Source organism: Lycorma delicatula, chromosome 1 (assembly GCF_047948215.1).
Source record: "Lycorma delicatula isolate Av1 chromosome 1, ASM4794821v1, whole genome shotgun sequence".
NCBI lineage: Eukaryota > Metazoa > Arthropoda > Insecta > Hemiptera > Fulgoridae > Lycorma > Lycorma delicatula.
Genome location: NC_134455.1, coordinates 314,256,203 through 314,282,150, shown reverse-complemented (window position 1 = coordinate 314,282,150; position 25,948 = coordinate 314,256,203). Strand labels below are relative to the sequence as shown.

General features: G+C 28.8%; 1 protein-coding gene across 10 annotated transcripts in view; it reads right to left on the bottom strand.

Annotated features, from left to right (window-relative positions):
• LOC142334065 (uncharacterized) overlaps positions 1-25,948 on the bottom strand; it is a 191,664-nt gene that overhangs the window by 9,480 nt on the left and 156,236 nt on the right. For all 10 annotated transcript variants that reach the window (XM_075381801.1, XM_075381769.1, XM_075381751.1 and 7 more), the window contains 2 exons: positions 21,513-21,707; positions 2,245-2,307 (listed from right to left, as the gene is read on the bottom strand). In XM_075381801.1, the coding sequence (XP_075237916.1) occupies positions 2,245-2,307; positions 21,513-21,707 (258 nt within the window). The remainder of the gene's footprint in view (positions 1-2,244; positions 2,308-21,512; positions 21,708-25,948) is intronic.

Below are 25,948 nucleotides of genomic sequence, written 5' to 3'. Positions count from 1 at the left end.
AAACATGGGATTACATCTTTCGTACAGTCACCCATATTATTAGGCGTAAGGAGTCAGATGCGAGGACAGAATAGCCAGAGAAAGTCCTGAATATTCTAGTTGCTAGGTGAAGAATTAGACCAATGAGCAAGGGGGAGATGGACAGCCTCCTGCGGAGCTGTAGTTTGTTCACACTTGCATGGATGGGTTACGATGATAATGCACGAGGACTCTCGAACCCCTGAGCCTGAAGGAATTATTTAGGTAAATCTTTAAATTCATTATTTTCTAATACTGCTTCAAATAATACATAAACAGTATAATGGTTTACAGTAGTATAACGTTTAATTCTTAATCATGTATACTGCTCATGCTACTGAATAAATGTTTTTAATGTGTGGGAGTGTTTTACAACATTTACTGTTACGATTACATTGTAAATGCAATCTGAAAATGAAGCAAAAAAATAATTTTAGCACATTTTTTCTTGCCGAGTGATTTTTGCATTTTTGGTTGCTGATACAAGGAAAAACAGAAATAGCTGAGGCACACAAGCTAGGACAAAGAATGTGAACTGTTGTCAGAGAGATACTCCTTACACAATTCTACATAGAGTATCAGCTAAAGGATAAGCTGTAAATTCTTAGCTATGTAATGGTTTGTATTATTATACAGTACTTAAAGTACAATTAGTCAGTTAGCTAAGGTTTTTTGTTAATTTCTTACAAGCACTTCTTTAAATTACAAAATAGTTTTTTAACTTACTAAGTAAAATTGTATACAATAATGGACAAACAATTTAATGCATGAAAGATCCATTAGCTGAATAACAAACTGGAAACTGATCCAACTGTGTCATTCACTCTCAGGCTTTTGTATGATTTTTACCTTTTTTTTATTACCTTAAACAAGTCACACAATCTTCCATCAGTGAATATTTTGAAATTAAAATTACAGGTTCTAATTTGAAATGTAATAACTGGTGCTATGACAATTAAATCTCAAGAGTTTGAATAAATAAACACAGAATGTGTCAATGTATGACAGGGATCTATTTATTTTTAAGTTAAGATAGGGACCTATTTATTTAACATTCACTTTCTGTACTGATCTTGCACATATTATATGGTATTCTGTCTCAAAGCAAGTAAGGTTGAATAGAACACCTCCATTCTATTCATTTCTTAAATATTTTTTTAATACAATTATCATTATCTTTCAGATCAACAATCAATTGCATTTTTCAATGTACTTTCTTTCTTTCATCTTATAACATTCCATTTATTAAATATTTTCCTTTTTACCACATGACCAAACTACAAAAATCTGGGGTACATCACAGGACAACAAACATTTTCATTTCAAGAAAAGTGGACATTTTATATTACTACAAATATAACTTTTTTCTAATGAAGTAGAAGTAAGATTTTCAGAATAGCTGTTTATCATCTAATTTAGAATTTCATTAAATATTAATCTTCTTCAACAGGGTCTTGCTTGTCATAAAAATTTTCTCTTCAGTCTAATATGCATTCTAATTATTCATAATTATCACACGTTCAAAGCTAATAAAACAACTTTTTATTTTATTGCTGACAAGTTATTTTATTCTAATCTGCTGATGAGAATTAAGTTTTATTAATGATAATATATTTTATCACACAATAATGTCTAAGATAACTGTACATAGAAAAAAATAACAGTTTTGCTTAAAGACAAATCACAAGAATCGTGTTTAACACAATTCTGATTACTAAGAGGCATTTGGCTAAAGGTGTTTCTAGCCACAAGATCTGTAGCAATCAACTGCTTACTAAAACAGGTAAATGGAAGATAAGCAAGTCTTACTTTTCAGTGTTTTTAATGATGCTCAAGAAAACATCCCTTCTATTTCACAATACATAATTAATTGTTCTCAGACTCAGTAAAAAAAACACAATTTGTAAAAAGATGAAAATATTTTTATAGTTTTCACCAAGTAAAGAAATTATACAAAAAGTTTTTTTCTTTAATTAACATATTGATCTTTTGACGGTCTATATAAACAGACAAAAACATGTTAATTTATTTATAATTTCTATATAAAAAAAAATCAAACACCCAAAAGTGTCTGAGAAACATTTTAATAGAATTTAATTTTTGAGATTAAACATAATTCCACCATCATGTCAATAACAGATTAAAATATTATTCCAAATGATAAATTAAAATTTTGAGGCCAGAGACACAAAATCAACAATAGTTATCTTTCAAATGGTAACTTACTTCTTGATGGGAAATTATGGTGCGTCACGTGTATGTGGATATTCTGAGTCTCACCACCAGAACCTGTATTCAAGTACAATCCATTATCACAAAACAATTAAAACATTAAAATTAATAAAACACTATGTATATTTTTCATAAATTATGAATAAAAAAGCCTAAAACTTGAATCAATACAGAACTGAATATAAATATATTTTTACCTTATGATTCATCATAGTAATTGAAAAAGAGAAAGGAAGAACACAATTCATTCTAAAAGTAACGATCTTCAGAACAACAATTTCTGCCAATAATGTGAAAGAAGCTACCTATATTTATGAGAATAAATATAGGTAGCATGTTTGCTTGAAGGTTGATATTTTGCCTGTACAAAGAAATCAGTGAAGTAATATTTGGAATTTTTTTTCTTTTACCTTGCTTTTCTTTATTCTTTTTTCTTGTTTATTTTAACATTCTGTTTAATAATTTTTTCCTCTCCTCTTTTATCATATGACTTAAAAAATGTAATTTGTAATTTCTTACAGATTTTCAGATATAACTTGTTAGAATTATAGAAAATAATCAGTAGCATGAAGTAAAGGAAGATGGGTAGAATAATTTAAAATAACTAGGATTATTTAGTTTTAAACAGTAAAAAGTAATACATAATTTGGGAAAACATAATCATTAAACACAGGAAAACATTAAATCTACTGAAAAATAGTTTCTTTTTCTGTAATACATTTTAGTTTTATAACAAAATCAGTGAGAATGGTAAGATAACTTATCTGTAGAAATGGTTTGCACATTATGTGAAAAGGCAACATGTGGCACATAACTAAAGGTAAAAGAATGTTTTAATACTGATACTTCAGTTTCATATGGTTATTCCATTTATTATTATTATATTATTCATTAATTTATTTTATTTACATAAATTCACATGTATGCATTTATTTCTCTATACATAAATTAGTAGGAGTCTCTACAAAGAGGAAATAATAACATTTGAGAGAAAATTATCAACTCCCCACTGTGAATGTTCTGAATATATGTGTGTGTGTGTGTATAAATCATAATTTTCTCTTTGTTAAGAGACTATATATATATTATTTTATAATATTTGTTACTCTGGTGATCCTAAAGTTTTTCCATAGACGTGGAAAATTTTGATAACTAAAAATAGATTGTTTAGATAGAAAATAAAAAATAATTTTTCTGCTCTCATTGTTTGGTATTGAATTATTAAGCATCAGTATATATAATCTGATATTCAAAATATTTTCATGTGAAAATTCAAGAAAATTATTTGATGAGCTTAAAGGAAAATAATACATTATCCTACATTCCTGAGGGGTTTACTTCACATTCTTTAGGACTTCTTTACAACATTTATTTACATTCTTTTTCTTATTTTTAATCAAAACGCTCTAAGAAAAATTACGTACTCTCATATATGTAGAGTCTTAGTGATACGTTTATATTTCATGCAAGTGGTTGTTTTCATAAGGGAGTGTTTTTCTAGGCCAATACATGTTAAATAAAACAACTTTTTAAAATCATAAAACTGACTAAAAAAAAAAAATACACAAAATAAAAAATAACACTTTCCAATTATTTGTATAAACTATTCCAACAATTTACTAACTATCAATTCACTGCCAATTTCAAAAAATTGTTGAAAGTAGCTTGTTTTCAATGTGGAGCTGATTTCTAAAATTCAAAATGTGTTAGTTTGATACATTTTTTAAAAAAGTTTTTTATCCCGATGGAATGTTATAGGTATGAAGTACTTACCAGCTTGTGATAATAAAGAGAAAAATAAAAAACCTAATGCTCTAATTATTCAATGACGCAGAAATAATTTTTCACCAAATATCAATTATTCAGAAAAAGAGCAAAGGAGTATGATGATTATAAGCAAGTCGGTTTCTTGAATTCACCCAGAAAACCTTTTTTACAGCTGTTAATGTCAGATGTAAGGCTACTAAAGCAGTCTGTCCTATTTTACTTGTTAATCTCTTATACCTTCAACTCAAATTTCTTATGTTCTCAAGCATGGGAATAAACCTTCGTTATTTGTTGTATGATTTTTGTAATTCAAAAGAAATTAATAATAATAATTATTCAATAATGATTTATTTTTGCATATAGATAAGTACTTTATGGTAACATATTCCATATATTATTTTTGAAAAAGAATTTATAAAAATACTATTAAATATTGATACAGAACTCGCAAATCTTATCTCTGAGAGTAAATGGTAACAAATATACCTTGAACTTTGTACCAATTTCTTTAATTGTATTTGTTTTCCTACTAGGACCTATAAAAAATTTTTTGGATGTGCGAGTGCATTTGATAATAGTTCAATTTCTTAATTCAACGGAAATTTTTGTGTATTTCATTACATTCACATGTTATTTTATATGTCATTTATCGATTATGGTAGAAGAAATAAAAAAAAAAAGTACATTTAAAAATCCTACCTATTGCAATTTATAATCTTACACATGCATTTTTAAATATTATTAAATCAAGATTTATGCCTGAGCAATCTTATACGTTTGTATTATTTTTAAACATTTATTTAAATAAAAACATACACAAACAAGTTCTATTCATTGGAACTTTGAATTGAGTATTCTTAAATTATATAAATAAAATTACACTGTATATGAACTCCATTAATGTGTATAAATTGTATTTTACCTTTCACACCAATAGACTTCATCTGGCACCTGCAATTTGTATTGCAGTAAATTAAAAAAATTGAGTCTACTGTTTATTTTTAGAATACTTGGATAATAAGATATTTATTACTATTATTTCACCACAATCTCCTTGACGTAAAAAGACAAATAAAATTATCACATATATTTTTCAACTTGAATATTTTTAGAAATTCAACAAGGCAGGTACATTTTAAATAACAATCTTAAGAAAACTTTTTTGAAAAACTAGCCAGTCAAAGTTATTTTGCTTAGTTACCACTTTATGTACAAATGTTTATAAAAAAATTAAGCTTAAAAACAACATAATTACTAAATGCAGGTGTAATTTTGTTTCTTTACAAATACAGAGTGGTGCATTAAATTAGCCAATATTTGTTTTGGCAATAATGGTTTAGGTTAATAAATTATTAATGTTTTTTATGTTGGCGTAAGTGATAACAGTTATATTTTTGGATGACAATATCAAAGGAAACAATGCACTGGTAATGAACTGTGAGTAATGCAAAGTTACTTCAGGCATTGGGATGTGCTGCTTTGCGAGGGCAGGCAAGACACTGTCCACGGGTTGTCCTCAGGGCCGCGTGTTGGGTCCATTGTTGTGAGTGATGGAGTTTGATTCCCTTCCGTGACTGAGATTGCCTGTTGGTGTCTCATAGTGGCTTATGCCAACGATGGGCTCCTGTTGGTCAAAGGAAGATTGCAGAGGGAGGTTGAATTCCAAGCCACCCAAGCATGCAAGGTATTCAATTGGTGGTGGGGGGGGGGGTCATCAACATAATATGATGTTCAGTTTGGAGAAGACCATAATGATGCTTCTTAAAGACCGTTTAGCAGTGAGGTGTCAGGTTTGTGTTTCGATGTCAGGCCTTCATATTAAACATGTTCAAGTTCAAAAATACCTCGGGATGTTTCTTGATGAGAAATTGTAGTTCAAGAAACACCTTAATTACATCGTGGAAAAGGCTTGTCGTGCCTTCTGTGGTATTCAAGGAGAATCCTAATTGGAGTCTTGGAGTCTAAAAGGGTGTGTGCGAAGCAATTATGCTATATGTGGTGCCTGTTTGGGTGGATAGGATAAAATTTAAAAGCTATCGGGATATATTATTAAGAGCTCAGTGGCTTATATTATTAATGGTAACAGGAGGTTACCATACTATTTCACGGGAGGCAATCTTGGTGATTGCAGGCATGAAACCAATAAATTTAACTGCGTCAGAAAAGCAGCAGTGTTATGTTGCTAAGAAGTCAGGTGAATTGATGTCAGAAAAAAATTTTTGAGACAGAATGGCATAGTAATGATGGATGTTATACACATGATCTCTTCCCAGACGTTGTTGGTTTGTGGGGCTTCCCTTGGGTCCACCTGAACAAGTATGTAATGCAATTTCTTTCTGGTCACGGCACATTCTAAGAAAGACTCCAGTGATTTGGCCTGGTAGATTCAGATGTGCGTCCAGATTGTGGACAACTAGATGACGCATACCATGTAATTTATGAATGTGTGAAATACAAACTTTTGCGCGTAGACTATTTGTTGGCTCAACACCGAACGGGTAGTTGTTGAAAATTTCACTGGATTCCTAGCAGGAGAGTAAATTGCCAAGGGAATTTAGGATTCTGTCTGGTCTTTCCTGTGTCATGGTTTTGTTGTTCTGAGGTTTGATGATTTTGTAGTGTTTTGTAGTTTTACTTTTAAGTTCATTTAAAATTTTATTTTTTGTTTTATGTTAGGTTGCGTGTTGAACTCAACTTCTATGCTTTTTGCCAGGGTTCTGAAGATGACTTCCTTTAAAGCCCATAAAGGGCTTTAGCTACAGAGGGGGTGTTATGGTGACCGAAAATGCAACATGGAGGGTGTCTTCCCCTATGGGGTTAAGAGTTCATGAATATTAGTTTCTTCTCTTTCCAAATGTGCTGTTTATGTATCGTTCAAAGATGGCTGACTGCTCAACAGCACGTAATAAAGACTGTGTTGTTTTTTAATGAAAAGAAAAGTGTGGTGCTTATACAAAGACAGTTTCATGCACATTTTCAAACTCTATGGTCACTCTCATTTAAAACAATATGTAAACCTTTACAAAAAATTTAATAGTGCAGTATTTAAGAGTAAGGGCGAATGGCCTGCCAATGTTCATTCTCCACAGAATGTTGAAGCTATCAGAGCAGCATTGCTGAGAAGCCTGGACAAATTACAAGAAAAGCAGCAGCACAACTTGGAATTTCAAGGCGATGTTTATAGTGAATTTTAAAAACTGATTTACATTTGTATCCATACAAAATAACAGTGCTGCCTGAATTAATAGTGATAACAAACATCAAAGATTGGCATTCGCTGAATGGGCTGTGAACCAAGATGTATTGTTGAACAATATTTGGTTTTCAGATGAGGAACACTTTCACCTCGACAAGGTTGTTAATAAACAAAATGTGTGTTTTGGGCTTCTGAAAATCCACACGTGTTTCATGAAAAGGTGTTATCACGCTACAAGAATTACAGTATGGGCCGCTATCTCAAGTCATACAGTAATAGGACCATTCTTTTTTGAACAGACAGTGAACGCTATCTAAACATGCTGTATAATTTTGTTCCTCAGCTTCTAGCAAAAGGGTTTCAATTAGAAAGTGAGTGGTTCATGCAGAATGGAGCCAGACCACACACAGATAATGTTGTTTTAGACTTTCTGCATGAAATTTTTTTACACAAATGTTGTTTCAATTCGATTTTCTAATCGTTTTGCGAGTGGACAGAACTGGTCCCTGAACAGTCCTGATTTGAATTTGTGTTATTATTTTCTTTGGGGAATTCTAAAGGAGAAGATTTTCTCTAAACATACAGTGATGAAACTAAGAGCGAAGGGTGATGAAACATACAGTGATCATTGAGGCATGCAACAAGATAATCGAGGATATGTGTTGTTGAGTTGGTAACAACACACGAATTTGTGTTGAAGAAGTTGCTAGACAAGGATGGTGGTCATATTAATATTTGATAAACAGAACATAATCTCCAAGTATAAAACAAGTAGAAAACATGAAATAAGTAGAAATCATGCTGTATTTTACTTTTCTGTATTGCAATTCAAACAAATATCTTTTAACAAAACCAAATGTTGGATCATTTCGTGCGCCACCTTGTATATCGAATCAATTACAGCTAGATGATAAATATATATATAAAATATACAGATATTAATTGAAAATAAGTAAGGGTTCTGTTAACTATTAGACATCATGAAGATCTTAATGATTCTAATTGTTTTACAGCATCAAAAAATCACAATGAATAATTTAAAAAAAGAATATTACTATTATGTTTTAGGTGCAAATAATAAATACATCATATGTATAAAAATACATATATCTACATATATCAAATGCATATATCTATAAATACATAATGCAATAACAGAAATAGTTAAATAACATAACATTAAAAAATCTTTTATTAAGTTGCCGAAAACAGAGAAACCTTAATATGTTTTTAAGTAGAATCAATTAGAAGAGTAGCTTAAAAAAAGAAGACTTAAAAATAATTAAAAGTGCATTGCATTTTATTGTGTCTTTCTAGTCAGACTAAATAAATGAATTTTTACTTTTTGACTAAAAAAGTTATTCTTCTTTTTATTTTAATGTTTAGTTTTAAATTAAACCTCTAATTGAAGGGGATCCCATCACAAACACATCAAGATAATATATAGCTGTAGAATGTTGAAATTTTGGATTTAGGACTATTGTAACATCTAGTTGTGCTCCTCCCCTTTTGATTGCAATTGACTGGATCAAGTGTCAAAAAAAGCCCAAAATCCAAAAATTTGGTTTTTGGACTTTTTATTAACATCAGTAATAAGCCCTCATTGAGAGCTTTTCAACAATATATCACAAATGGTAGTTATTTTCATCTGTTCCAGTGTTATAGCCAAATAAAATGTTAATTAATGAAGTAGTTGGATCTTACAAGGGGAAGGCACATCAGTTCATATTCAACTTCATCTCCTTTTTTTTTTAATTTAAATATATTGATTTATTAATAATTATTAACCTGATTGTAAAAAAAATTTACAATAAATAATAATTCAATAATAACAACAGAAAAAAAAAATGAAATAATAATAATAAATTATTATTAATGAAATAAAATTTAATGTACTTTTCATTTTAAAAAAGTGCATATGTAATTTATAGGCATACAAGGAAGACATGTGGTGTCCAAATCAGATTTTTAAAAATTAATATAGTGAAAATAAGTTGCAGGATATATTATTATTCAAAAACTAAATTTATAATTAGAATTAATTACATCAAACCCATATCAATTTTTTTTTATTCCATAAGCAGAATAAAAAAGAAAAACTAATTCAGATTGTTCAAGATTTTGTAAAATTTAAGAAAATGTGAAATACTAAAAAAAAAATATACTTCCTGATTTTATTAAAATACAATAAAAAGTGATTAAAAAATCCTGTTACCAGTATATAACATATTGAGACTATTATGTGGCTAAAGTTTTCAATAGTATAAAAAAGCTTTAGGTTTCTTTCTAAAGTATGCCCACAAAAAAATAGTCAGCAGTTATGAGGCTTGAAGACCTTTGAAGCCTAAGCCTTTACTTAGTAGCCAATCACTGAAGAACTTTTGCAGAAAATCCATGAGACATGCAACACGTATAACTATTTTGCTGCAACCAGCAGTAATATTCTTGAGATTCCAGTAGACCCACAAACTGAGACACATCTCTATATATTTCATCACTCACATTCTATTCAAAGAATATGAATCTGATTGTACACTGATGAGATGACGCATACCCTACACCAATTTTTACAGGCTATAAAGACTTTTCATGTAAAGTGAAGTATTTTCAGTAGCCCAAATACAAGTTTTGACTGTTAAATAATGACTGAAATAGAACCAGGCTTCATTGCTAAACATAGTTTTTTTTTTAAATTTCTCTATTACGTATATTAGACTTAAACTAATGGCAGTATTTGTAACCTTGTGAATACACCCAGAGGCCGTAGTACTTATATTACTTATATGTGATATGAATGCGATTTTACTTTCTTAGAAGCTCTCCAAACACGAATATGGAAAACCAACTTGAGAAGAAAGTATTTACAACTTTTCTTTGGAGAATTGATTGATTTTTGCATATTATCTTAAAAATCATCTGTAGAGATGGCCAACTGTTATGTTCTCTGTTGTGATCACTACTTGTCTCTTAAAAAGGATCCTCAGCCTAGAAATTTCCGTTTTCCCAGTGTAGTAATACCAAGAGATTTAATCTGAAATGATTCACTCCCACAGAATTTTGTTATAAAAAATTGTTGATAATGACCATTGGCTGTTCTAGGGGAAAAAATGTGTTCCCAAACCAAGTAAAACATTATAATATTTAACAAAGAAGATAGAGAACACTCATACTACTGGGTGTATCAGAGCCAAGTAATATTACCTAACATCTCTAACCAAAATATCCTTTAATTAGAAAAACAATTTCAGATATTAAAAACTTAGTAGCAGACTTTTAAATCCTTCATTACTTATTATAATTAAGTAATAGAATGGGTGTGTTTCAGAGTACTGTGTAGAACAAGATAGTTGAGGGGAGTATAGGTCAAATTTTTGTCTTGTTAGAAATACTAACAGTAAATTTTTTAAGATTGCATGACAAGTGGCAAGCTATTTGATATGGTCAATAATGTACATAGGAAAGTAAAAAAATTATTTGTTTTTTATCCAAGAATTAGGTACGAGTTCTAAGAATTATTAAAAAAATAAATTAAATGCACCACAGAAAAGGATTCCTCTCATAAATCATTCAACCTCAGTAGCAATGGTATCTCATATGTTTCATAGTAAACAATTTTCACAACTGTACTGGGTAAGAGACAATAATGACCACACATTTCCAGAATTGTTATAATTTTTTTTTGGTGGGAGGGAAGTGCAAACAATCAGAAGGTTGCATAGATTAACAAACACAATTACCCATAAATTACACAGGCTTGTGTTTATTAACGAGGAAAAATCATTTTCAATTTAATAGTGATTCTTATGTATTTTTGAGTAGTAAATCTTAACGTGACCTCAATTTTTCTCATCTCCTAAGGATTTCTCACAAAATTTCTTTTAAATCTACTGAAAACACTAAGTAAAGTACTATTTATGTTCTTATAAAATCTTTTTATTTTTGTTTTAATGCTTTTTCTGCTGTGGTCTCACAGTAGATCATCCCTTTTTAACATCTAATAGTAGTTAGCTGTCACGTTCCATACCACTTGACATCTTCTCTCTATTTCTTTCATATCTTGGTGGCCTCCTCCTCAATGCACAAAGTGCACCTTGATTAGTTTTTGAGAAACTAATCAAGGTGCAAATCTAGAAAATGCACCTTGAGGCTCATTTTACAGCCTAAATATTTTAGTTTTTCTAATATGTTTTGTACAATGTTCTTATAATCTTCATCTTTTTTATTGCCAAGAGACTTTCTTAAATGAATCCTTTAAGGCTTTAAAAGCTTGTTTTTCTGCTTCCTCCATTTTAGATTCAAATATTTCATCTTTCATAAGCTTACTTAATTTGGCCCAACAAAAAACATCTTCCTTTATCTTCGTTTACTAAACCTGGAAATTGACTGCAAAGATACTTAGAACACTATCCATCTTTTTTTAATACCTTCACAAATTGCTTCATTAACCCTAGTTTAATATGTAACAGAGGAAGCAAAACTTTAATTGACCCTACTAAACTTTCTTTTTCAATATTTTTCATAACACCTTTTAAGATCTATGTTTGTCGCTTTCTTTTTAGTGGTGTTTTCTATCCCTACTATCCCACTTACACAGAAAACATGGATATTTGGTATAACTACTTAGTTATTCAAATAACAAAGAAAAAACTTTTAAACAGTCACAAATTGTCCAACCTTGATTCTTACACTGAAGTTTAATTAAAAGTAACTCAAGATTTCTGTAAGACTCTTTCAAATAAACAGAATCTCTCACTGGTAAAGAAGCATACTTACTTGTGCAGGGATGCCTTTTTGATAAATCAATGAACAGTCTCAACTCAAAATCTTGTAGGCAATTTGGAATTGTTCCATGAGTCCAGGTACATCATTACAGTAAAGTAATATATCTTCTTGAGAAAAGTATTGAACAGTCTTTTTCTCTGTTCCTGAACCAGTAAATAGTATGCCAGGAGCTAACAATTTTTTTTCCTTCAACCTTGATCCTAAAAGTTCAGCAGAGTCCTTAGGAAGATTTAAGTCCCTCACCAAATCATTTAATTTGGATTGCTCGAACATTTTGGTTCATCACTTCCAGAATCATAACCATCATTTTTATCATAGAGTTCATTAGCACAGGTCAATGAAACCCCATTTCTTCATCACAGATATCATCTAATTTATCTGGTGATGAAGGAAAGGTATTTTTGGACCATGCAGTACAGGGCATATCATTGATTCAGGTTTGGGTAAAAAATGCCCTTTCTGATTTTTAAATTCAATCCAAGCGTTAAACATGAACAAACTTCATCACTATGGTTGGTTCTATCTGACATCCCAAAATGGAGAGACTAGTGAAGCTCTTCAACACACATTGAACAAACCTTAAGAGGTGCCCAAGATTTGTCTTGGTCATCTAATCAGTTTCACACCAAAATACACATTTTATGAATTCTGTAATGTTTCTTTGTTGTTTTTTAACAGTAAAGTTTTCACAAATATAGCAAAGTCAGAACACTGACACAGCCTCTTGACACCGTTAGGTTTAATTTAATAAGAACTTGTAAAATATAAATTATATAAGATTACTTGTAAAATATAAGTATAGTTACTTGGAAGATATAAGTACATAAAAAAAGATAGATAATATAATAAATTAAATGAATCAAGTTGTCACAAACTGATAGCATAAATGCACACTACAATTATAAAAAGGTATTGAACTTAATTGTTTGTCTGCAGACACCCACTAATAGGAAAATGCACAGACTTGTAGTCATATGAAAGTGACAATATGTACAGTTACGTTATAGGTTTATTACTACTTCCAACTTCTTTATCAAAAGTTCACTATATTTTTATTCAGAATATCAACTTCTTGCACTTTCATACATAAAAAAAAATTATGACTATTTATATAAATAGCAGCTTTACAAAATTATTGTTTATAATATGCTAACATTTAGAGATAGATGGATTTTTAAAATTAGAAAAATTCCAGACAATTTTACCATCACAGACCTGTTATGTTTGCTGAACAAGATATCTACATTGTTTCAATTAGATTAAGGATTTGATAATTTTACAATTTCATTATCTTCATTTCAATTTAACCTTTTAAGAACCAATGTACTGCGGATGCTACTGGAGTACATGTAATAGAAGAAATTGTACATTTTTTTTGCTGTGTATACCTGCTTTCAAATTTTGTTAATGAAATACTACCATTGCATTAATAAGTCAAGAATATTTTTTTATACATGTATTTAAAATGTACATATTAAAAAAAAATTTTATCAGCTTTAAAATGAATTAGCTGCACTACCAATATAAATCATTACCTATCATCAACAAAAGGAATATGTAAACAACCATGGTGGTCCATTGCAATTGTGCATTAATAATTTCTCTGTATTATGCTGATGTTGCATGGAATAAAACTGAAATTTAATTAAATACCAATTTAAGTGATGGATATATAAGTAATAATTACAATTCATCAAAAGTGATAATGAATTGGATGGGTATACTGTAGTAAAGTACTTTACATGAACAGTCTTCATCAATTCTGAAGATTCAAAACAAACTGAAATTGAATTTCGGTTTTCAATCTGTAGCAGGCTACTGAAAAGAGAAAAGCAAACCTCTATAACAGAAAAATAACCCATGTACATCTATAACTTAACACAGCCTGTATATATGTCATCTTTTTTATAAAATGATAATATTAAAACAGTTAATAATTTTCGTCTAAAAAATCTCAAAAGTCCTTTCTGATCACAAAAATATATAAGCCAAGATAATTGTTTTTTGACATTAACATGTCTATAAATACCTAACATTACTGTGTCAGTTTTTAAAATGATGAAATTTCTACTTCCACTTAAAATTTATTTAATTTATAATTAAATTGGTACTTACGTAATAACGCCACCGCAACTATAGCTTTATTTAAAAACAAAGCAGTCAATCAGATTTTGGTGGAAAATGAGCCGATATAGAGTTTAACATAGATTCAAAACAGTCTCTTTATTAATTTTAATAAATGGTTATATTTATTTTATAAATATATAACCAAACTTAACCTACGCTTGCTAACCTTGACTAATTAACAGGATTGTTTTGATTATTTAAATAATAAATAATTGCAATAATTACTGAATTTATTAAATAAATACTCAAAAAATTATGGTGTTAATTAGTCAAGGTTAGCGAGCGAAGCGAGCGTAGGTTAAGTTTGGTTAAATTATATTTATAAAATAAATAAATATAAATAACCATTTATTAAAATTAATAAAGAGACTGTTCATTTTCCACCGAAATCTGACTGACTACTTTGTTTTTAAATAAAGCTGTAGCTGCGGTGGTGTTAATATGTAAGTACCATTAAATCTTAACTAGTGTCATAGAAATTATTTTTAAGTAGCTAATAAACAAAAACATGATGGTCTCTTTTTTAATTGTACATCACATATATAATAATTAAATTATTTTATGATGATTTTCGTGTATTGTAGTAATTAGTATTGACTGTCCTTAAGTTTTTTTTCGAATCCAGGACCTCTGGATGAAAGGCCGAGATGATACCACTCCAGCCACTACTGCCAGGCTTGGAGGCTGGCAGTATTGACTGCCCAAAAATATTTAAGTTTACCTAAGTAGGTATACAAAATTGAAATGTTTTCTAGAATCAAGTATAATCTTTTGACAAACAAAAAATGTAAAAGAGTTAATCAAACTGAATCTCAGACTGACAATAAAAATAAATATATAGACAGTATTGAATTGATGGTAGAGTTCCGAAAATCTCTCACGCAAAAGAAAATTCAGACATTATGGTACTACTCATGCTATGAATTTTATTTTTTACAGTTTTTTTTTTCTTTACTAACTACAGCATCTACCAAGTAATTCTAAACCTCAAGAAAATAGTTTTTTCTGTTGCTGTGCAAACATAACACACACATACACAAATATTTATATATATATATATATATATATTACTTAATATATATATGCAAAAGACAAAAGTATAAAAATAGTTTACCACCAAGAGTACAGAATTCAATAATAGAAAACCTTATGCTTATTGTTTTTTTGTAATAGCGCTTTTGAGGCTTTCCCTCATCATCACTTAAACCTTTTCTTTTAAAAAATCACACATTAAATTTAAAACATTAAAAACATATAAAAAAATATATAGTCATAAATATTAAAAAAATTAAAATTAAAAAAAAATTATGTGGCTAGCCACACATACAGTATACTGAAGATATTTGAATTTATTTAAATTATAAATGTGCTGCTACCTAAGGCGGTTTTGATAAAGTCATTATCAAATTCTCTCTATACATTAATCAAATTAAACTTTTGTCTATATATCTATATATAATATTCTAAAATACTTAATTTTTTATTATTATTCTTATTAATTATCACATCCTTTTACAATTTCTACTATATGTAAATTTTTATCTGCTGGTCATTGAATGTTTATTGAATAATAAATGGTCAGCAAGATTGGAGAAACCTAACTTGCTGTTTTTATAAGATCTAAAATGTTCTGCAAACCTCGCCCTAAATAATCTACTAGCTTTCCCAATATAAATTTTGTTACAATCATCGCATGTTATTTTATACATACCACACAAATTATCAGGATCATTATCATCATTATGAATTTTTAAACATTTTGTTATATGATTGGTCCATATATTATATGGTCTATAAGCTAATTTATATTTTTTTCCATTTTAAACATTAACCATGTTTTCAATAATGTTGTTAATATTAAACTGATGTATTAAATTGTTATGTTGTTAGTATAATTTTATACTAACAACATTATTGAAAACATGGTTAATGTTTACAATAATAAAAAGTATAAAATAGCTTATATACCATGCAATCATATAATAAAACGCTTAAAAATTCATAATGATGATAATGATCCTAATAATTTGTGTGGTATTTATAAAATAACGTTCGATGATTGTAAAAAAATTTATATTGGGAAAACTAATAGATCATTTAGGGCGAGGTTTGCAGAACATTTTAGATCTTATAAGAACAACAAGTTAGGTTTCTCCAACCTTGCAGATCATTTAATAAACAATAAACATTCAATCCAAGATTCGGATAAAAATTTACATATAGTAGAAATTGTAAAAGAATGTGATAATTAATAATAATAATAATTTAAAAAAATTAAGTATTTTAGAATATTATATAGTTATAATATTATAAAAGTTTAATTTGATTACTGTACAGTCAGAATTTGATAATGACTTTCTTATCAAAACTGCCTTAGATAGCAGCACATTTATATGATTTAAATAAATTCAAATAACTTCAGTACAGTGTACGTGTGGCTAGCCACACAACAAAATTAAACAAATTTTTTTTTAATATTTATGACTACATATATTTTTAAATGTTTGTATTTTAATGTTTTGAATTTAATATGTGATTTTTTAAAAGAAAAAGTTTAACTGATGACGGAAACCCTCGGAAGTGCTATTACAAAAAACAATAAGTATAAGAAAAGAAGCATTATTGCATTCTGTACTCTTGGTGGTAAACTGTTTTTATACTTTTGTCTTTGACATAATTAGAACAGAGGGGGGAATATGGACAAATACAATAAAAAAAAAATTGGTTTTGGTTAGGTTAATATATATATTATATATATATATATATATATATATATATATAATACCTACCCACGTATAGTTACTCTGAGTTTTACCTTTATTGTATAGAGTTACTCTGAGTTTTGGTTAAAAAAGTGTAGAGCGCTAGATGAAAGTTTGTAAGAATAAAATGTGGAATGTACTCATGGATTTACTGTTATGTGCTAGATGTAGCTGGTTATGTATATGTTAGATTATGGAATATATTTAATTTTGATATGCCATTGTTAATAGTACTGTAATAAAAATATTGTAAATACAATAAAAATTATTTTACGTTTCTAGCTGTGATTAAATATCCATACAGTTGGTGTAAATACCTATGAAAAATATTTTTTGGTTTAACAATAGAACTTTTGAAATGTTTTATTTTTATATAATTAAGCACACTTATGATCGGTATAAATACCTCAAGTAGAATTATAGATAAAACTGTATGAAAAGTCACCAGTTTCTAAATACACTGTTGCTAATAAACAAAAAATAAATTAACATGAAAATTTAAACAGAAACAATAAAATATTTTGAAGACCGTAACTTGCTGAAGTGTTCAAGAGATTAATTTACTAGGTCTGATAGCTTTTTCCTGTTGAAATTCAAAATGTAGCTATTTGTTATCAATAACTATTTTTTCTGATAACTTATATTTTATTGTTATTTTTATAAACATATAGTTCAGAGTTTCAGTTTACATATCTAAAAATTATTATACCTAGCGGTAATTTCTTAATTTGACTGTATATTGAAAAAACGTTTTTGGTTGTTTCTTTCCTCTATTTCACAATCAGCGACTACAACTGGGGTGTAACACACTAGTTCTTCTTTAAAAGTATTATATATAACACGGCAATCATGTGATAGATATGGCAAGAATGACTTTCTTGTTATGCTTATGCCGTAACATATACTAGTAAACTGTGTATAAATAGTTCTAGAAGAGTGATTCAACATGTATATCTGACCTAGTGCGTAAGTGTTTTATGTTTACAGTGTAATAGAGAGATAATAATGACCTGCAAAATCCTGCAGTTAATGTGTAATAGTTCTTCAAAGATCAGAGACTTAATAAGAAGTCTAGCAACTAGATACTTGCTATTATAAAACTTTATATCAGGATAATTACATTCTTGACTACTGTATATTGAACAATGTTATTACTGTATATTATACATGCAAACTTTTTCAACTCTGTATATGTTGTATAAAATTTATATCTAATAAACAATACTCTCAGACAACAATGAATTTTCTGTAAGAAACTCACATGCATTTATGTGTTTTGGACCCAGTGTCTCCTGCTTACTGAAGGGTTTATACCGATCGGATGTTGATTTACCTAATTCCATTTTCCAAATTACAAATCACTATCATCAAATTATACAGAAAAAAATTTACAAAATTTATTTTATGATTTTTAAATCAGAATTCAATAAAAATATATGCTTGATTTCCAGCTATACACAAACAACAGTGCTCAATTGATTTTGTTGCAATATAAATAACATTATTGAATCATGATTTTAAAAGTACAATTGACAAAATTTCTAGATGAGTATTCATTCCTTTGTTACATATAATGAGTGTAATCAGGTTAAAGAGTATTTAAAATAAAAAATAACAAAATTGTTTTGATAGATAAAAAACATTTAGGTTTGTTAATGAAATTGAATGAATCATAAAAAAATGTATTACGATCAGATATTATATTTTGTACTGCTGACCATCAAGTATTTGCTGATAAATGCTGATAGTATTGGGATGAATTCACAGATTTATCTGTTCCAATTATGAACATAACAAGTAAAGATTATTGGTGCTATGCAATGAAATTACAATTACATTTTCTTCAGTAGTAAAAACACATTTCCTTATATAACTATAGATATCTGTTGAATAAAATCTGTCATATATTATTAACTTTACACTAAATCAGTAAAAAACAAAGTATAAAATAAATAGGGAATAGTTATAAAAATCTAGTAATAAAGCAATAACAGACATAAAACACATCAATATAAAACCAGACCAGGCAAAGCACATGCAAATGAAGTCCTGAATTCCTAGTAAAATTAAAACTGAACAAAAAAACAACGCAATCAGTTTAATTTTATTATTTTTAAAATAAAATAATCATATTACATGTACAGAATTTTTAATAAAACATATGAAAAAAGAAATAAAAACCCACAAAACCTAATATTAACCAATTTGTAATGAATTCTTTTTTTTATGCCAAATATTTTTTCCAAACTTTAATTGAGTATTTGAAAATTAACAATAACAAAAAACAAATTATTATTTTAATAAACCTAAAATTATTATAATTGTATTACTTATACCAAATTAGGAAACTATCATTGCAACAACTTTCATTGACAGTTATGGTACCATGTTCTGGTCCATAATTTACCTTATATTAGTTTATAAATCCTGCATACACTTCAATTACAGTCTTTATAATCATTAATACCATTTAAACTAAAATATAGTATTATCATTATCTTATTATTATTACAGATGTGTAACATTCTTGTTATGATTTTCATAACTGATTACAAAATTTGGACAATTTACTTAAAATAATAAAATAAAATAAACAAAAATATTTAAAAAATATGGTAATCTCATTCATATAATATTGCAATTAATATACCAAATAAGTAATTAAAATTATTAGATTTTTAGATAATTAACAAATGATCATTGAATCAATGCAAAAAGATAATATTAGTAATGATAATAATAACACTAATAAATAAATAATAAAACAATCTGTGAAATAATTCTTCAGTTATTGCATTTATGTATAATTTTGTAATTAGAAGATTGTAAATGTTCATTGATTATAGTCATCATAGACACATTTTATAAAATTAGCAACTAAATTTTTTTATTTTGTGACTGTCTGTAATGTAATCGGTATTAACAAGAAAAAATAGTTATTTTAAATGAGTCAAACTAAATTTTAAATAATGTAGACTTTTATTATGTCAAAATACTTGCAGCTATGCAATAAAGGCAGGGTACGTATAATAATTTGATACATTTCTCATCAAAATAAAATCATTTTATCAAAACTGGTTTATAAAATACTGTTAAGTACTAGTGTTGCTTCAAGATGAGGAAAATTTTATAGAAATTTATACAATGGTTCTTTCCGGATGCAACGAGTACTATGTAGTAAAACAAGAATTTAATAATCTCAGAAAAAAGTAAATTTTATTAATTTTAACAACACTTTTTAATAAAAAATATTAGGAAAGATTCATTATTACATATAAGTTTTATCCTCATATAATTTATTAAGACTAAAAATAAAAATTCAGTCATTGCATTTTAAATATGTTCATTGCAAAGGATTTTTTCATCTATTTCAATTTTTTTTATTATTTGAGGATACATTATCAAAATATAAATTCACTTCTTTAATGTCCTTTATATGTGTACATAAGAAAATGAAAAAAATATTCTCCAAAAAATAGTTTATTTTATTTAAAAAGTAAAAATCTAAGTTTTCTTAGATTTTTTAAAATAAACTTTTCCCTTAAATAAGGGAAAATTTTATTTGATCACTCTGGTTTTCTGTATTATAAGAATATAGTTTGTATATTTATAATTGTAATAAGTATAATTATAAATAATGTAATTTTTTTAACAAAAACTGAAAAGTTAATGAGCACACAAACATTAATTAATCATGCTAATTAATCTATTCTCATTAACAAAAACAATCTAATAAAATTAAACTAGTTATTTACAAGGTTAATTCACAAAACAAATCTGACAATTACAACTGACTAATGTCTGACCACAGTTTTATAAAGAGAAATTAATTATAACAACAAAATGTTTGATTTCTAGGGATTATTAACCAAAGGCCTAATGAAAATGAATATAATTTGTAAGTTCTTCTAAAACAGCAATATGCCGATTTACACATAATTATAAGAAAAAAATTGAAAACTGGTACAACATTTTCAAAATCTCAAAAGTAATTTATAAAGTGCCTTTTTCTAAGACCAAAAATCTTTTTTAACAAAGATAAATTTTTTTAAAAATAAATGGAAGAAAGACCAAAATGAGAATCATTGGAAAACTGTTGAGGAAATAGAGGATAATGTATTAGTATCACTGTACTGAACACACATACAAATATACATATTAATTATCATGCAATATTTCTATTCAAGTCTTACTGATCACGTCTATTTTCTGTTACATAATTAATTACAATAAAATCACAAAACACTAAATCAAACTTTAATATAAATGTATTTCATAATTCTTGAGATAAATATTTATAACAAAACAAATCATTTAAAATATTTTGTATTAAATTAAAATAAAATCACATGCTTCAAGTAAAAAAACATCTAAATTAATGAAATAAAAATGCACAACACAAACATTATAGACCCCCACAAAAACATGAATAATTAATTTCATTAGTTTTTCAATTGAATTAAAAGATATAAAAAAACAAATTATACAGAATTTAATAAACACTAGGGATTAATGAACAAAATTTGGAGATTTATTATTATTAGTTAACCGTGAATTTGGATTTAATTGAGAACTGCTACTGTGTGAACTGGAAGGAATATTACTACTATCAATTCCACTATTAGTACCTAAAACGATGCGTGGCATTTCGCACTGTTCACATTTATCTAGAAGTGGATGATTGCGGAATGTACACACGTAACAGGTCCAGTTGGGACCATCACCATCAGCAGCTGAAGGCTCAATTACAGTCTCTGGTGGTCGATGATGATCCGAGTTTGAAATGTCAGCAGTTCTTTCTCTTCGTTCTCCAATGTTTTGTCCTAAACAAAAAACATAAAATAACATTCTTTTTTAAAAATGGATTGTTTCATGTATAGTGATTTTAGTACACTAATTTTACTGCACTATGAAATCCTTTGTAAAAAATGTATAAACATAGGTGAAAAATTTATCTTTCACAGCATAACATTACAATACATAGCAATACAATAGAACAGTAAATCACTCTTAAATTCTTCCTGTCTTAACATTCTCAATCCTGTCCGGGTACATTATGTGATAATGCTCCAGTGATTTACCAGTCAAAATGTCATAAACACAGAAATAGACATACTTTAATGCTATACATTTTTTTAAACAACTTGTCTGAAACATTAGATATAACAAAATTCTTCAGTAATACTAACATTTTCATGTTTTATAAAAAAAGAAGATTATTGTGGACATCATATTTAAAACTTTTAGATCATGTTTTTTCTTAACATACAGTCTACTGACCTGAACTGCAGAATTGGCAAGTTTCAGGACAGGAATGTGGATAGTTTTGCTGGATTGGGTTTTTTGTTACAGTATAATATTGTACATTTCTAAAAACAATTCTTACATCTATTTGATGAATAGATCCACTTCAAGCTACATCCTAGTTCTGGCCATACAGCCCTTGCGCATATTGTCTAGATTACCTACACATCATGTACAAGTGACTATACGTTAATTTCAATAAATGGGTCAGTGCGTATGCCCTGATTACCTTATTCAAACTAATCATCAGATTGCATTACTCAATCTCTTTATCTATCTTTCGCTACCCTCAATATCCCAACAGTAATCTCTAGTCTTTCCTTTCTTTCATCCACTCCACTTAACACTTTTCTTTCTTTTTCCTGTTAGCCTCCGGTAACTACTGTTTAGATAATTCTTCAGAGGATGAATGAGGATGATATGTATGAGTGTAAATGAAGTGTAGTATTGTAGATTCTCAGTTCGACCATTCCTGAGATGTGTGGTTAATTGAAACCCAACCACCAAAGAACACCGGTATCCACGATCTAGTATTCAAATCCGTGTAAAAATAACTGGCTTTACTAGGACTTGAACGCTGGAACTCTCGACTTCCATATCTGCTGATTTGGGAAGACGCATTCACCACTAGACCAACCCGGTGGGTTACTCCACTTAAACACTGATTTCAGTGAATTTTTCTTGCACTTGACAATTTTAATCCTTCAACTCTCTTATTTTACAGATGCAAGTATTTCTGTGTAGGTCGATATATGCAAATTCCCTTGTAAAAGAATAAAAAAATATGTATAAAATTTTAAAATGTGTTATTTCTGTAGTAAAATAGACATCAAATATTTAATAACTCTTACAAACCAACTTCTAAAAAAAAAAAAATTAATAAAAAGTAACAACTAATTTAACTTATTATACACATTTATAATTTTTGTTACATATTTTTCCCTGGATGATTATTATATAGGGTATGAAATTATTACAAAAAAAAACTTTCTAAAAAAGAAGTTAATTAGTGAAAGATGCTACATCAGAGTAACAAGCAGAAGCTTGCCCAAATTTTGAGCTTCATATAGAACATTATTCATTATAAAGGACAATTCAAAACTTTAAAAGCATATAATAATTTATTGAGATACCTTACAAATTCAAATGAGGTCGGTCTCATTTCATAGAAACACACAAAAAGTTTGTCACTCAACATTCACTTTGGTTTGATACGGCTTCCATTTGTAATGTGACAGATATCCAACCCGAAGTCGATTTCATTCCATATTGCAACAAGCAAGTTAGGTGTTATCTCTGCAGCTGCAGTGTTAATTCAAATTATTGGATCAACAAGATCAGCAGGCAAAGGTGGTATATAAACCTGATCTTAATGAAACCCCATAAGAAAAAATTTAGCGGGGTCAAATCTGGGGAGCAAGGTGGCCATACAGTTGGACATTCACTACCAATCCACCGACCTGGGAATCGAGTAACAAGAAAATCTGGGACTTCTATGTGGTAGTGAGGTGGTCTCCGTCTTGCTGGTAGTAATGGCATCCATCTTGACCATCATTGTCTAACTGATTAATTAGAAAATTTTGAAGCATGTCCGGATAACATTCATAGTAACCATAAACCATACATTTACAGTTGCCTCCTGGAACATAAAATTCATTGACCTCAAAGCTATTACGAATATCCTGCATAGTTTCATGAGGGTTTTCGATACCCCTATTCGGCAATTATCGGTGTTTACCTACTCACTGACGTGAAACGTTGACTCATCACTAAAGATTACACTGCTAAAAATGTATTGTTGTCTGCAATTCTAGCCATCATTTCCACACAAAACTGCAGCCGAGCAACTTTGTCATCATTTGTAATGTGTTGAACCACGATTAGTTTGTATGGCTTCAAGTGCAATCATTTATGCAATATGCACCAAGCAGTCATTTGTGGAATGCCAGTCTCAAATGACACACATCGAGTTAATTTCTTTTGCAAAGCTTTGTCCGAGTTGTTCCACAGCAGCTTCAAGGATGCGTGGGCAACCTGATGATTTTGTATGTTTAACAGAACTACCTATCTCAATGAAGGTTTGGTGTCAAGAGTAAATTGTATCCCTACTAGTAGGATCCTTACCATACACTCTATGAAAATTATGTGAACTGCAGTTGCTGACTGCAAATTGTGAAACCAGAACACACAGCAAGCACATTTCACACCAGTAAATGTATCCATTTTTAACAATACTAGTGGAGGAATTCAGTACTAATGAACTAAGTTAGTCAAAGTTTGATTTGTTTTGCTATGAAATGAGACCTCAACCAAATCTGTAAGTTACCTAAATAAAGTTTTACATGCTTTTAAAGTTGTGAAGTCCATTTTGAACCACCCAGTACTGTAAAATATTAAATTATTACAATTAATTAGATTTACTTATTATCTTTTTATTTTTCAGCATAAAAAATGTTATATACTTTTCTTAATATATAAATTATCAAACATAAAATGTGGAGGATTATAGTTTACCTAAGTATTATCAACAAATTAGTCATGGTGTGAATGCAGTTTATTATCAGACCAACATTTTATGCAAAAGTCAACTTTATTAAAATAATGAATACTTACCAGAAAAAAATATATGGGCTTATCATGTCTGACATCCCCCAAACTAGATACATTAAAATTTCCATTACAAAACAAGTCAGCTATTTTTATCCTATAGTGAAAAAGCAAATTTATTTAATGAAATGCTAAATCTAAATATATATATATATGTATTAGCCATTGGGCGAGCTTAGTGAGCCCATTTTTATAGCCAAGGGGCTCTGCCCCCTGGATGCTGGGGCCAAGGTGAACCCCAGAGCTGATTCTGGGTCTCTCTGGGGCCCACCCCAGGTCAGCAGAGCTTGCTTTGCTTGCCGTTCTCATCCAGTCTGAGGGCTCCACACCCTGGTCCTCGCAGTGATTGTTACCCTCATGGTTGTGAGAATAATACTGATAAAAAACAAAGTATTCAGGCTTTATAGAAACTTGAAAAAGAAACTAAAACACAAAGAGCAAAATAATAGTAAATATGGTAACCAGTAAATGCCATGGTACCAGAAATATAATAATGAAGTAAAAGTATTAATCTTTTTTCCTTTAATTCATGATTTCACTCCCAAGGGGTCTATGGTTTAAAACCTTCCGTGGTATAACTCGACTTTATCCTGCAAATTTGAAAGCAACTGGTCGGTTGATTCTCGTGTGTTGCCAGAACAGACAACAGACAAAACTTCGGCTTTATATATAAGATAACATATTAATGAAATCCTTCACAGTATATACATACTTGTTATTTTACAGTGAATCTAGCTCATTTAAAAAATATTAATCTCATGCCAATCTAATACGATTGATATTGCGGTTAATCTCATTTTCCAGAACTATAAAGTAATCTCATGTAATAGTAAAAAGAAACACAAGCCACATTATATATTAAATATACATTTCTTGCTTAATAAGTCTAAGAGAATTTGGTTTTCAGTGTACGTCTATACAGAAAATGGCTGTAAGAAAAACCACACACAACTTCTACATAACTTCAAATGAAATGTGAAAGTTTTGGAAGAGCACACTGCCCCTTGGAAGTATGATCAAACTACATATTGTTATAGCTGTAGTTATCAGATATTTGGTTTATTACATAACATTTCTGAAAGAAATGTATAAATTTATCCCTTTGTACTTTATTTATTTTTCCTAAAATTACAATAAAAGTATTTTAACATCT